The sequence below is a fragment of the Hesperophylax consimilis genome, chromosome 13 (assembly GCF_061612785.1).
Source record: "Hesperophylax consimilis isolate HC1 chromosome 13, BYU_Hcon_1.0, whole genome shotgun sequence".
Classification (NCBI taxonomy): Eukaryota; Metazoa; Arthropoda; class Insecta; order Trichoptera; family Limnephilidae; genus Hesperophylax; species Hesperophylax consimilis.
In genome coordinates, this window is record NC_142848.1 from 16,159,586 (window position 1) to 16,173,938 (window position 14,353).

Consider the following 14,353-nt stretch of genomic DNA (forward strand, 5'->3'; position numbering starts at 1 on the left):
TCCAAGCAGCTGCATCATAAATTGCTTTGCACGTTTCTGGAAAAAATAGTATTGGTAGTTATTACTGATAAAGAAATACCGGTACTAAATTTAAAATCTTCCAAATAACAACAAAAAATTAATGTGACCGTGTGTATTGTGAGCTAATTAATTTATATCTTCTTATAACAGAATGAGTTGATTTTTTAACAAATGATTATCGAAATTTTATGAGGCAATTCTTTCAAAATTGGTAAATGGTTCTCTTAGTGAATTGTTCGCGAAACACAATAATATATTTTTAATTCAAACAGTACACATTTTAGGACGGATGCTGGACAATAAGTAGGAATAAAATTATCTGCTATAAAATGTACAGACTAGACCACGAACAAGATGTAATTACTGCAGCCCCCTTACTCATAAACGTATTTTGAATATTACACTACTGATGAACCACCATACATTAATGGTTGTACGAAATATAGTTATAAGAAGGCTATAATAACATACCTCAAACACAATAATCAATGTCAGGAATGATAATATTCTTGTACATGGATCCTTGACATCTTATAGTATTAACTAACATAAAAATTATTATTGTTAATTTATAAGTATCATTGAATCGCTGACAGTCCTGAATGTTGCGATGCCTACTCGGCTATTCCAAGTAAAATTAATTTTGTAGGTAACAATAAACTCACTACTGACTATTATCATAGACACCTCATACTTCGAAATAAGACAGGTCTTATAAAAACCTAGCATAAAGTAGTTCAACTATTGTTACACTGGTGTATATTTCTTTTCAATTATGCATTATCTTACAGCACTTATATTAATAACTGCATCACTTGCATTAGTGTTTTTGTTTACACATAATTGTTCTTTAATTTACCTATTGCTATTATTATCCTGTTTACCACTGTACGCTTGTAATTTCTTCTAGACACAAGCGCCAGCTTCTATAGAAGAGGAACATTAAAAAATCAAAAGCAGTAAAACTAATTGTACGAATTATTTTAGCTAACATTATTGATTATACTCTGTAAATCGACTAATTATTTAATAAATATTTAATAAAATTAAAATAAAATGAAATAAAAAATTTAATTATTACTGTATTGTAAAAGCCATTGTATGGCGTTTGAATAAATAAATAAATAACAGTTGTGTAATATTTAAAATACGTTTGTTAGTAAGGCCCCAAATATATAACTTTCAACTCAATAAATCACTTTAAGGGGTCAAACATTGATTGATTAGGTTAACATATGATAAACATTATTTCATTTTTACTTTACGCAGTAAAATAAGCAAGTCAAAGAAATGCCATATCTTTTTTTAAAACAGTACCCACTTTCATGTTTTGTCAAACTTTCTTTTTCGAATGATTTTCAAAGTATTTTTAAAGTATTGCTTATTTTACCAAAATGCGACCCTTATGTTGCCTGCGTGGGTAAATGGAAAATATAAAAAAAGATAAAATAAAATAATTTTGATTTTTAATTAAAAAGTTAAGAAATTAAAAAAAAACATGATTTATTTTACTTCTAAATAAATACTTAATAATATTGACGAGAAGCAGAGATGATGTCAATGCTATGGTAAAACCCTTGGGAATATCTGAAATACCTACATAGCGCTCATTAAGTGAGGCATTATAATAATGTTTTTAAAATGCAATTAAAAAACATTGTCAAAGACAAAACATCACCGGAATTCATGTTGGGAAGCGGAGCAATTCGGGATCACCATTCTTAGATAAGAAAACAAGTAGTCAGATTTGGACAAGTTCAGTGAGGTTAAGTTGATTATCACAATATTTGACAATTTGCTTTCTTATCGAACACAAAAACACATTATTTGTATCGTTAAAGATTCTGGAAAAGTTTCTCACAACCTACAGTATTTTATTTCAAGTGGGTTAATTAACATCTTGGTTTCTTATCCTAATTGCAAGTTTTTTTAATGCATACCATTTTGCAGACACGGAAAAACATTCACGTACCAAAAAACATAAACAAAGCTATCATAATGTTATATTCTGTGGTGTCTCCTGCACAAAATTTAACAGTCCGTCATGTTTACTTTTCAGTGAAGGGCGATTATGCGGAATATGGTGCAAATTCCGCGCCTGGGGAACCGGGACCATCTTGATTGCTTTCTTGGGGTTGGGGGTACGGATACGGTACGTTATACTCCTGATGTGGTACGGGTGCTGCGGGAGCCGGAGGGTAGGGCAGAATAGATGCTGGCGGGTAGGGGTGCGGCTCAACCGGTACTGGGTAAGGCTTATGCCCGTCAAAAGATTCAGGGATCCTCTCAACGAATACCGTAGGGAACTCCAAGGGGATTTGAGGATCCACGATCGCATGCTCCTGTGTCGGGTAGTACTGCACCTTCTTGTAGTGAGAGAATCCTAAAGATGGCCACACCCTACAAAAACAAATTAGTTTTAGATTACACTCTACTATCATAGATATCATAAACAAATATGACCTTGTCTGCGTTCCGCATACGATTCTCTGTTGTGTTTTGAGAGTCGCTAAACTGGTTAATTTAAATAAATATAATAGTTCTACAACATTCGGAAAACAGGTTTTGATTTATATGCAGATAGATGAGACTAGATAAGGATAAGCAAGTAGGATGATGTGAAAGGGTTTCTATTTTGAAATTAATTTTGTTTTTTATTATTATCTGGTCGTTTTGTGTTTTCTCTTTCGTTCGGGGTTTTAAAATAGTTTTTTTTTATTTGTTCCGAAAAAAAAAATTATAGTACATTCTCACAATTATTGTAAATACATATTATATTTAAGAAATGCCTAGAATCCCTGCATTTTTCCCACAAAAAGGTTCTCCCCGCAAAATACCCAATTCTTGAAAATTTTTAAATTCTACGTAATTTGGGAAATTCCCCAAGAATTGGCAACCCTGGATATAAAGCATATAATGATATACAACATCTTATGTGAACGTACCTATAGTCTGCAACTGGAACCGGAGCGGGAGCAAACTTCTTGGTGAATATCTTCTTCAGTGGAACGATGGTATTGTCTTTTACTTGACTCCACAACTTAACGATCTGGCCGGGCTCATCATTGATAGATTGTACCTAAGAATAAAATAAACAATGATTATCTTCCGTTAGCTTTTTTGCAAAACGAGTTTTGATTATCAACAATTAATATCATTCGATTATTGAAATATTTTGACAAAATCCATCAGCAAGTTGATTACTAATGGAATAAAAAAATCGATTTTCTTTTAAACAGCCAATGGGCGCTTTCATAATTCTTACGGGAATGTCACGGCAACAGCATAAATCCACTCATTATACAGGGTGTATCGGCACGTACCCGAAAAACTTTAACCAGCTATTCCTTAGCATATTTGGAGTAAAAAATCTTATGTGCACTTTGCTGTCCGGTAACGTTTTTTTTTAATAAAAAATTTACTAATCATATTTTCACCACATGTCACCACTGTTTTATCCTTTTTCAAAGTTTGAAAACTCATCTGGCAATATTTTATTCGAATTCCGTTGAATAATGTACGAGTGTACCTATATTGGCGCGCTTTTACAATCACAACGAAATGGCACGGCACCATTCGTCTCATTTTTAACTATTATTATTTAATGTGTGCAAAAGAGCGAAGACGCTTTTCGACATACTTGCTTATAACAGCTGTTAAACACGAAAAGCAATGCCAATGACAGTGATGTAGTGTGGAAATTTTTAATTTTTTTGTTTTTAATTGAAAAAAAAATGCTACCGGCCCATAACATTTTTTACTCCAAATGTGCTAAGGAATAGCTGGTTAAAGTTTGTCGGGTTAGTGCCGATACACCCTGTATATACACATATGACACCAATCGCTTGTGTGGATAAAGCATGAAACACCCGTTCTTCATCACAATAACGCTGCAGCTCTTTCAAACACACTAAATAATAACGTGTAAGAAAGAGCCGTTGAAAATGAGACAAACGAAGTGGATTAGAAAAATAAACTACATTAACTCCACAAAGGAAGCCCTGAGGAATATAATTTCCATTAGGGCCTATGTCATTTTTGGAGATGCTGTGTTGATGGTCTAGATAGGCTAGTGAATGTTATAAAGGGTATCTTATGTTATATGGGTATGTCTCCTCTCCCAAAGGAAAAATCCAATCATTATCATAAAACTCTCGTTGTCTCTGCCGTCGCCGTGTGAATTATGAAACCTCCCGATCAATATCAATTAGCGGAAAATAATTAATAATGAAGTTAACCCTTACCTGAGCTTGTTCCACGTGGTGCACGTGCTGGACTGGCTGCACGGTCTGCAGTTGTATGGGAACTACCACTACACCTTTGTCCTTGGCGTTCCACTTATGCCACAGCGCGCTGCCGGGCGCGACAGCTAGCGCTAGCACCTGAGAAAAAAACTATTATATTTTATTCCGCCTTTCAATAATTTCTCGTACAACGATCGTCGTGGTCATTTCTGAAATATCTCGCGTGAACAACGATAAATCGTTTGCTGGCGTCCAAAAGGTTATATTTTGAAACAATAAGGAATTCGACTGAAAATTATTATGACTTTAAAAACGTGTTCTTACAGATTCACAGACGCTTAAACATGATTATGTATAAATATCCGTCGAATTAATAAATATTTACAGAAAAACGCTTTAAACCATGATATCGTGTTGCGACGGTTTTTTTTTTAATTCTTGCAAATTATTTATTTTGAAATTTGAGAATTTCATGGTGACCCGTGTGGGAATAGCCTTACTGTTAACCGACGACCTTACTGTTATGTCGGGGTATGACGTCAAGCGTACCTAGTCAGATTATTGGTCGTTTTGGCTGGATTTGAAAAGTTTAAATAATTCAATCACATAGCAACTTTTTTTTTCAATTTACTAGAGTTCTAATCATTCTAAAATGATACATTTATGCAAACTTATTCAAATAGATTGTATTTAAGCCCCCAGCTAAACATTTGACTGTTTAAAAAAATATATTTAAATTAAAGTTAAATTCATGATTTTATTTTTTGAAATTACACTAACAATATTTATTTTTTAAAGATTTGGGTGCTACCGAGAATCGAACATGAAACTTGTAAGATAATTTCCCATCGTAGAAAGACAATTTCTCAAGACAGCAAAACAAAACAAAAAAAGAATTGCTGTTGCTTTTGTACACTGTAAACTATGTTTTTGTTTAATACTTATTATAAAATCAAAAACATGTTTTTCATCATACCACTCGAGTGATTTTTGGCATATTGCTTGCCATAATTTGCCAAATTTATAAAACCAAAAAATATGGGATAGGCGGTGAAATTTAGGAGAATTCATTGGCTTTAAACCGCAGTAATCAGTTTTATATGTTTCTGTGTTAATATGTTGAGGAATAGAATTAATTAAATAATATTGTAAATGTAAATATATGACACAAATCGCTCGAGTGGGTAAACGGATTGTTATTATTTACTATCGTGTTTTCACTAAAACTGGCTCACATTTTAGATAAAATAGATCAGAAATATCAACTGATTTTTACCTACTTTTAGATAAAATAGATCAGAAATATCTACTGATTTGTACCTGCGTCCAAAAATGGCCGCACATTAAACAGAAAACGTATATTTTAATTTATTTATTGTTATTAAGTTTAATTTGTAGAACTCCATTTTATTATTTTATTTTTTATAAACCCAATAACAATATTATTGAATATATAAAAAATAAAAATAAAAATAAATAAATAAAAAAGTATATTTTAATGCTGTTCAAACCAGCTAAAAAAGACCTGATTGTGACTTAATTTGTAACGATTTTAACTTTTTTTTATATAGGTAAGGCTTATAGAAATTTAAATACTAGAGTTAAGGGACACCTAAGATATTTAAATAATAATAATTACTCTGGATTTTCCTAGCACATTTTTGAAATAAATCATTATTTTGATATAAAAAAGGTTTACAATTTTTACATACTGAGTTCACAATCTTTGAAATTTTAGAAAACAGAGAAAGTGTTTATGGTTGACTAAATATTATTAATAACCAAATTTTTTTTAAAAGAGTCACCCTTAAAATTTATTTTAATATTATACCCATATGGACAATGATAGATGTTTTGTTATTTAGACATCTCAGAAACTACTTGAATCTCTTGTGTTAATTTATATATACTCGTTCATACCAATATTATAATAATTTTATTAATTTCATGAAATTGTTTTTTTTTAAATTATAGTAACTAATCATCGCTCAATGTAATTTTTTGTTATAGTAACTAATCACCGCTCAATTATTTTTTTATTATAGTAACTAATCACCGCTTAATGTAATATTGAAACCATTGGATATGATTTGAGATTTTTACGGCCAAAAGCATTATAGTGATTTTTTGGGTATTACGCCGTGTTGCGCTATCTCTTTCTTTAGCCAACATTTCGGACAGCATTACAGAGTCTATCATCAGGGCAGATGTGTGATCACACATTTCCGAAATGTTAGCTAAAGAATACCCCACAAATAAATCACTATTATCACTAATCGCCTTTTAGCGTACGACCCTCGATATTAAAATGGAATTCCACCATTAATTAACTCTTTCAAAATTAGAAATAACACTATTATTGTCTATCAAAATTACACTCACCGCAAACACGACGGAATATTTAAAGTTGTTCATGTTGAGATAATATGTAGTTTGTATGTCAATATGATCCGATGCACTAGTGAACTGACACTGATGATTTCTAGAAAAGGGTGTTCCCTTTTATATTTTGGACGCTCGATCATTTGCGAAAGAGCTGTCAAAAGTAATTACAAAATGTCAAAAATTTAAGGTGGTTCAATCGAATGTGTCTCAAGCGGGGAAGACTGCTAGCGATTACTTTGTATTATTAATTTCAAATATAACAATGCGTAACGGATTAAAAATATTACAGTAGCAGTGCTTCTGCACGGAGATAAATGAGTATTGCTAATTTATTAAGAATCTCTTCAAATTATTGGTAATCAGGATTGCAGGCCGTTTCCTGATATAATTTTCAGTTTTATGAATTTTTAAGAACACGTGTTCTGACATCGTGATAATACATTCGTATTTTACCAGGAAACGTTAACTATTCGTTAAGGGCCTTCAATCCCGATTTTAGCCGGATTACGCATAATTTGAAGAGATTCTTGATAAATTAGCAATGATAATTTTTCTCCGTGTGTTAAATATAGATAATAACCAATGTTATTATCGTGCCTTCTCAAATTTACCAAAATTGTGATTTTATTTTTAAATTTATTCTGATGATGTGTACCGCCGATATAATAAAAAAAATCTTTCCGTTCTGTTAGAAATGCGTCAAGGTAGGGGGAGCCATTTAATCTCTCTTACAGGACTTTCTCGACACCTACTGAAAGAGATGGACTTATATTATATATACCGTTGGAAGAGTTCCCACATCTCATACCATTTTTCTTTCCCAAAACTTCCTCCAAAGTATCCCCAATTATGATATAGGCCCTGAAATAAATTATTTTCCTCAGGGCGTGCTGTGTACTGTTTGCTTTAAAAAAATGTGTCATATTCAATATTTCAGTCGTATAAATTTATTCTGATAGTGTGTACATTGACGTGAGCTGTAAATTTGATGGCCTCCGTCTTCGAAGGGTAAGGCTCTCGACCAGCAAGTCGGAGGTCGCGGGTTAAAATCCCAGCGAGCGCAAGCAAATTTTATTTGACTAATTTGTGTTATTTCGCAATTAACTATTTTTAAATAATATATAGTATATCTGAGGCACATTCCAGAGTAGAAGTATAGCCCTGGTGTAAGACCGACTTTCAGAATAGAAACGATGCTTGAAATGGCTTTTGCCGTGTTTTGTGACCAGATTTGAATAGCCAGATACTTCCCCACCTTCCTCTTTCCCATCTCCTACCCATCACCATTACCTTCTGTCTTACAACATACCCCAATTGGGGATGCCATAGTCTCACTGGCACCAGTCGGTTGACAGCAATCGGGACTATTGCGCGGTTTCAAATTAAATAAAAATTACTGATAAAGTTGTACACTTTACAGAATCTATTAAATATTATGAGTTCCGACGCAGATTCTAATGATTTAATGATTTGGAACATAAATTCATAATACCATGCAAAAAATTGAATTACTAACAAATAAATAACATGTAGGTATGTACTTATCGTTAGTATTTCTCCACCGGGCGGTTCGAATTCAATGGTTAATAATAAATAAGTTAATGTTATTATGAAATATTTCCATTATCGGTTAATGACAAAGAAAGTATGAATGTATCCGCATACTATATGCGTAATTAGAAATTATATGCTACTAATAAAACTATTGGGACATTATGAAGACGTCTGAAACGGATGTTGGGATTTAAACACCAGTATGTCGTTCTGTGACTCACCCGTTATGATATTTCTTAATTATACGTAAAACTATCGACCTGAACCAACGGGCCTGGCGCGAGTAAAAATTTTACTCCTCTTGTTGTGGTGTTAGGTATAATTCGGCGCCCGGAGCTGACTAATCTAATTGCGTCAGAGTAGGTACAGTTATAATGTATATTTATAAATAAAATTGTAGAGTGGGTCTGGAGGTTTTTTTAAAAAATAATGTATTGTTTGCCATCGGTAATCATATTTTTTGTTCATGAGCATATTTTTTTGCGATAGTGAACAATATACCCAATAAAATTGGTTAAAATTAATTGAAAGTGTGTTTTCTTCTTAAACAATAAAATTTTTTTTGCCAGTTAAATTAGTTTTTCTAAGCTGAATGCTTGTGATCACATTGGTGTACCGTGAAATTTTTTTAAAGTTTTTTTTAAATTTTTTTTTTGGAGTGTGTTTGAAGGTTTGCCTATTTTCGTTTATTGAAATATAATTCTTACATTTTCATAGAAAAAAAGAAAGTAACATTATTAGAAGAACGATTAGGTAATATAAAAATAAATAAAATAAAATAAAACAGAAATGCAAGACATATAAGCAATGCAAAAAAAAAACAAGTTCTATGCTGTAAATTTTATTAACACCCCCCTAATTGAGGGGTTAAATGGACTTATTAAGGACCACAAAGAAAATGTTGTACAAATTTCATCACACCAATCCTTACTCTTGTTTTACAATAGCTCCACACAGTAGGCCCTGAAGTAAAAAAAAACCTCCAGGGCCTATGTCATCTTTGGGGATGCTGTGTAGAATTTATTTTTAGAGAAAGAAAGGAGATGAAGTTCTGGGAAGGAATTATGTACGAGGTGTGGGTAGGAATCTGAAATTCAATGTGTCCAGGAGTGACGGACGTCTGGATCCATCCTTCATATTGCGGTGCAGAGCGATGGGTCGAGAGAGTCCTGTTGGAGAGGTCAAAAGTCCTCAACCAGTCTCTCCCGATGCGACCCGCCGATTTACAGATTTATAAAATCCATCCATTCTATGTAGTTAGTTGAACACAATCATCATCAACAAATAAAATTATTATTATAAAACTATCCATAAGTAACGAAAATGACTTATTATCTATTTTTATATACTTATCATATTGTTTTAACACTATGTTGTTGTTTATTTCGTTATCCGTATGTTCAGGAAAACATTTTTCATAAAAATCATAACAGTTCTAACTGTAGCCTCCTAACTTGTTTTGGATTCTATTTTTGTAGTAGATAACCTACTCTCCAAATAATTGGTTTGTTTATGTTTGATAAGTACACCTAGATAAAGTATTCCCTAAAATATTTGTAGTAAATTTAAGTTCATTGTGGCAGGTCAAAGTGCATTATATATAAAAGCGATGTTTAATAAATCCAGACAAATTTATTTTGAGGTCCACTATCTTACACTTAAAATAAATATTTTGCACATATTTTGATAGATTTATGTACCAATCTTAAGAAATAATATTATTATCATCGGTCAAAGAGGTCATTATGTTTTTAATTGCGGCTAAATGGTAAATTGAACTACAATATTATAACTTCAGTAGTCAAATACTCAGAATAAATAATTGGATAGTGTTACTGCCTGACTTTAAACGAATTTTAACATTATTTTTCTTATTGCCAACTTGGTATGATAATAAAAATTCATTTTATTGCCGAATGTGGGGAGATTAGTGCGATCCCACACATCATATAAATTATAAAGAAAGTAAAAATAGGATATAAAAAACGAAGTTAATGGTCTGTAGCATTATTCGAGATTGGTGGAGCCAGTTTCTTCAGTGTTCTTCGATGCTGAGATCTGGACTCTGGACTCTGGACTCTTGACTGGCAGGATTCTATAAGGTGTTGAGGGACGAACTTGACTAACTTTAACCAGTGATTCCTGACATTATTTGGAGTAAAAAAATTAGAATGAAATTATATAATCCTGCCACCCGGGCTCTTATGAGGCTGCAAAACCGGGTACTCGTCCCTTCGTAAGTATGTAGAAGCACTGAAAATTACCTATCATCTAGGCATCTCATATGTTTTTATTTTTATCTGCGATTATGAAAAAAGTTACTAAAAACAAAAATAAATTATATTCTTTCGTTCGTTTCTCTTTTGACCGCCTGCAAAGATATTTTTGAAAATCTAAATAGATGTGCAAACTTATCTGTGGAGTCTGGGACGACGACACTATCGATACAGTGCTAAATAATAGCGTTCGAACGTTCCACTTTTGGCCGTCTACACAGAAAAGTTGATTTTCACTAACTGTTTTTTTTTTATGTTACGGTCATAAACGTACAATAAATTAATTTTCCACCGATTTCAGTAAATACCTGCATTATATTTCTTGAACATTTTAAGAAAAATGTATGGGCAGCCTACAAGATTCGAGTTAATTAAGGTCTCACCTCAATGTTTAAGATTGTTGATATACGGAGAAAATTAATACGGATTTTTGTATTATCAAGATACTGTTAAAATGTGACTGCATAACCATTTACAAATAAAATGATAGTCATTCAGAATATATCTGAACACGTGTTCACACAGGTGTTATAGTCCGAATAAATATAATGGATGAGATGCGTCAATATTATTATTTTTAAGAACACGTGTTCCGACTTTCTCATAACATACTCGTACTTTGCTGATAGTTTGTTATGAAATTTGTCAAAACATTCGTTATTGGCCTCGATTCAGGTTTTAATAGGAAAAAAATAATTTGACCAGATTTTTAATAAATTAACAATATTTCATAAGAGTAATTACTCGTAAGAATTGATAGTGCGTTATGCTTGATATGGAGAAATACATATTTGTTGAATGAGCATCGCGAATTACTGTTCGCACTCGACCACTTTGCATTTTGTCTGTCTGTAAATTTGTTCGTGTTTTCCGGGTCCGACCAATCCTTCCGTGACCTGTGAAATCGAAGTATTCAATATTACGCAATGTCACCGAACTACATATTATCTGCGTTACTGCATCATTTATAAAATTATGACTTTATATGGCACATTTATATTTATTTGCGTACTTAGGTTACTTTTGTGGTTAACCACTTTTTTATCAGAAAAAAAGAAACATTTGCAAAAGAGGAAATACATCCGAATTTACCCATTTTTGTTTGACGTTCCGCGTAAACCCTTTCAGACCTGAATTAAAACTGGCAGTGGTAATGCATATTTTTACCGCGTTAACCATTTCAGACCTGAATAAAACTGGCAGTGGTAATGCATATTTTTACCGCGTTAACCATTTCAGACGTGAATAAAACTGGCAGTGGTAATGCATATTTATACTGTATTTAACACTTTTAAACGTGAATTACAACTTTGGTAATTACATAATTTTCCAAAGAAATTATTATTTTAAATTTTCTTCAGGCCGGTAGGTACCTACCACTATATTTTTTATTCCAATTTGACAGCTCGCAGCAGGAACTACGATTATGCGTACATTTACACATTTATACCACCTCCCTGAAACCATTTATTGGATAACCAACACTTCTGCCATAGATTACCCCAAATAAAAGTTTATTAGGAAACCTATCAATTCATTCGTTAAGGGCTTGCAATCTCGTTTCTAACCGGATTACGAAAATTCAGAAGAGATTCTTAATACATTAGCAATATTCATTAATTTATTCATATTCAGTCATTGTTCTGGCGGGATAAAATGGTACTATACATTACGGGACCATCTTGAACCGGAACAGGAACGTAACAAATCTGACAGAAGAAATGCCAATTGGTCGAGTTAAAACAGGATCTCGGTATGATGAGTCAAAAAACATGTACCTAGTTAACATTCAGTTAACAAGAAAACCAAAGGTTCTTAGAAACTATGGTTAGAAATTATAGTTTTTATGTCTGTATGAGGAAGAAGAGATGTAAGAGAAAGGTTGAAGCTTAGTAGTTACTTTTACGAATCCCAAGCATCCCATATATTTTTTTGTATTTATTAATTTTCGTAATTTGTACATTTACGTTTACAAATTACTAATTAATTTGTTACATATAAATATACTGTATTTTTTCTTGCTTGATGTGCTTCCTACACAACATCTTGAACTTTCCAATTGGGGCAGACTTTAGGTTTTCCGGCAGCGCATTATAGTATTTCATCCCTTTATATAGTATACTGTTCTGAGTATTTGCCTTGTCCTTTTTTGGTAGCCTGATTTCATTGCACGTCCTTGTTTTATGTTTGTGTATGTCCTTGTTGTATACAATTTTATTTGAAAAATATTTGGGTAGCAGGTTGTTTATTATTTTGTGAACAAATATCATCGTGTTCTGTTTCACCGTTAGCCAATTTAGTTCCTTTAACATTTTATTTACTTTTGAATATCTATTTCGTCTGAGTATGTATATATAACACACCTTTGGGATTGCATTATAATCATGGCTTAAGCAATTGCTCGATAAATAACTATGATTCATTTCCTCAAGAAGGAACGTACGTAGGTACCGATGATTATAAATAAAATATTAAGCCTTGAATTTATTCTAGAAGCTCTAAACCAGAGTCATCAGTTATCACCGGAAGTGATTATTCATAATGTCAAAGAATGCAGAACGCAGAATGCAATTTATCTGTACCTACGTGTATTATGCATGTGAATCAAAATGTACAGTGGGGCGTATAAGTGTACATTACTTGTTTGAGAATTTTCATATAAAAACCTAGCAGAAACCAAATAGAAGATTAAACATTACTACAATTTTGTTCATCTTCTTTAGGATTTGTTGGGTTGGTTAGATTAGGTTAGGTAAGGTTAAGTTGTGTTGGAAACTGCACACGGAGAAAAATGAGTATATTTGATTTTTTTTTAAATTGTCCTGTTGATATAAATACAATAACGAAATGCGAAATTTTATGATTTTTATGAACACGTGTTCCGACGTCGCGAGTAAGTAAGGCTACCTAGTAAGAGTTCAAAGATGGTTTTAAAGGTAGAAATGTAAATACGAATGTTAGAGGGAGCAAAAATCTCTTGACAAATGCTAAAGTTGCGTTTAAAGATACCTATGATTTTTTTCATTCCTATAACATATAATAATTAACAGAACTAAACGTGTTTTTAATAATTTTAATTTTTCTCTCGAGAGTAATTCATATAATTACCGCTTCGGCTTTACAAATGTATAAATATTATCTTAAAAAATAACATATATTTTTTAAAGAACTTAAAACTTAAAGTGTTAAATAGAAATACGTTATAAATCGGTAGAAATTCGGAATGCGAGGGCTTAATACATTCCATTTTTACTGAATGTTTAACATGAAACCTATCAATTCATTTATTCAGTTCAGGGCCTGCAGTCCCGTTTTTAACAGGATTACAAATAATTTGAACAGATTTTTAATAAAGTAGCAATATCCATGCAGTGATTCTGTATTTGTAGATTTCCAGTGTTAGGTATAATGTAATATATATTTATTTGCAATTAACGACACAAGTGCCATTATTATAAGTGATAGTTATTGCCAGTCAAATTACAATACAGAAAAAATAAAGAAATGAAAATTTATAAGATTTTATAAGTAAACAAGATAAAAGATAAGGACAGGATAAACATTAGTTCAAAGCTAATTGAAGAAATGAAAAACAAACAAAAACCTATTGTTCAGTTACCTCCTCAAAATATGCACTGTTAAAATGTTTGATTTGTACAGCTTTATACTTCAATAGATTAGCATATTAAAAACATCAGCTAACATAGCATAAGAGTTATTAATAGTGTGTAACCGATTTTGTGAGGCTGAAGATAGTGGGGATGAGAAGAAGATGGGAAATTAAATAAGTAAATTAATATAACATTATCGTCAAAAGGCTAATTATCGCCTTTTTAATTTTTTATATCAAGAGTCCCAAAAGCACCCAACCGT

General features: G+C 32.1%; 1 protein-coding gene across 1 annotated transcript; it reads right to left on the bottom strand.

Annotated features, from left to right (window-relative positions):
* Positions 1-1,562: 1,562 nt before the first annotated feature.
* Positions 1,563-6,726, bottom strand: LOC149418505 (uncharacterized). The gene is made up of 4 exons (XM_089638536.1): positions 6,648-6,726; positions 4,266-4,403; positions 2,967-3,100; positions 1,563-2,421 (listed from the first exon to the last, which is right to left on the bottom strand). The coding sequence occupies exons 1-4, from the start codon at positions 6,678-6,680 to the stop codon at positions 2,091-2,093; spliced, it is 636 nt and encodes a 211-aa protein (XP_089494662.1). The 5' UTR covers positions 6,681-6,726; the 3' UTR covers positions 1,563-2,090.
* Between the last annotated feature and the right edge of the window lie 7,627 nt (positions 6,727-14,353).

Coding starts and splice junctions, on each gene's coding strand:
- LOC149418505 (XM_089638536.1), bottom strand. CDS start 6,680: ATGAACAACTTTAAATATTCCGTCGTGTTTGCG. Junction 3,101..4,265: donor ACCACGTGGAACAAGCTCAG/GTAAGGGTTAAC, acceptor TTTTATTCTTAG/GTACAATCTATCAATGATGA. Junction 2,422..2,966: donor GTTCCAGTTGCAGACTATAG/GTACGTTCACAT, acceptor TTGTTTTTGTAG/GGTGTGGCCATCTTTAGGAT.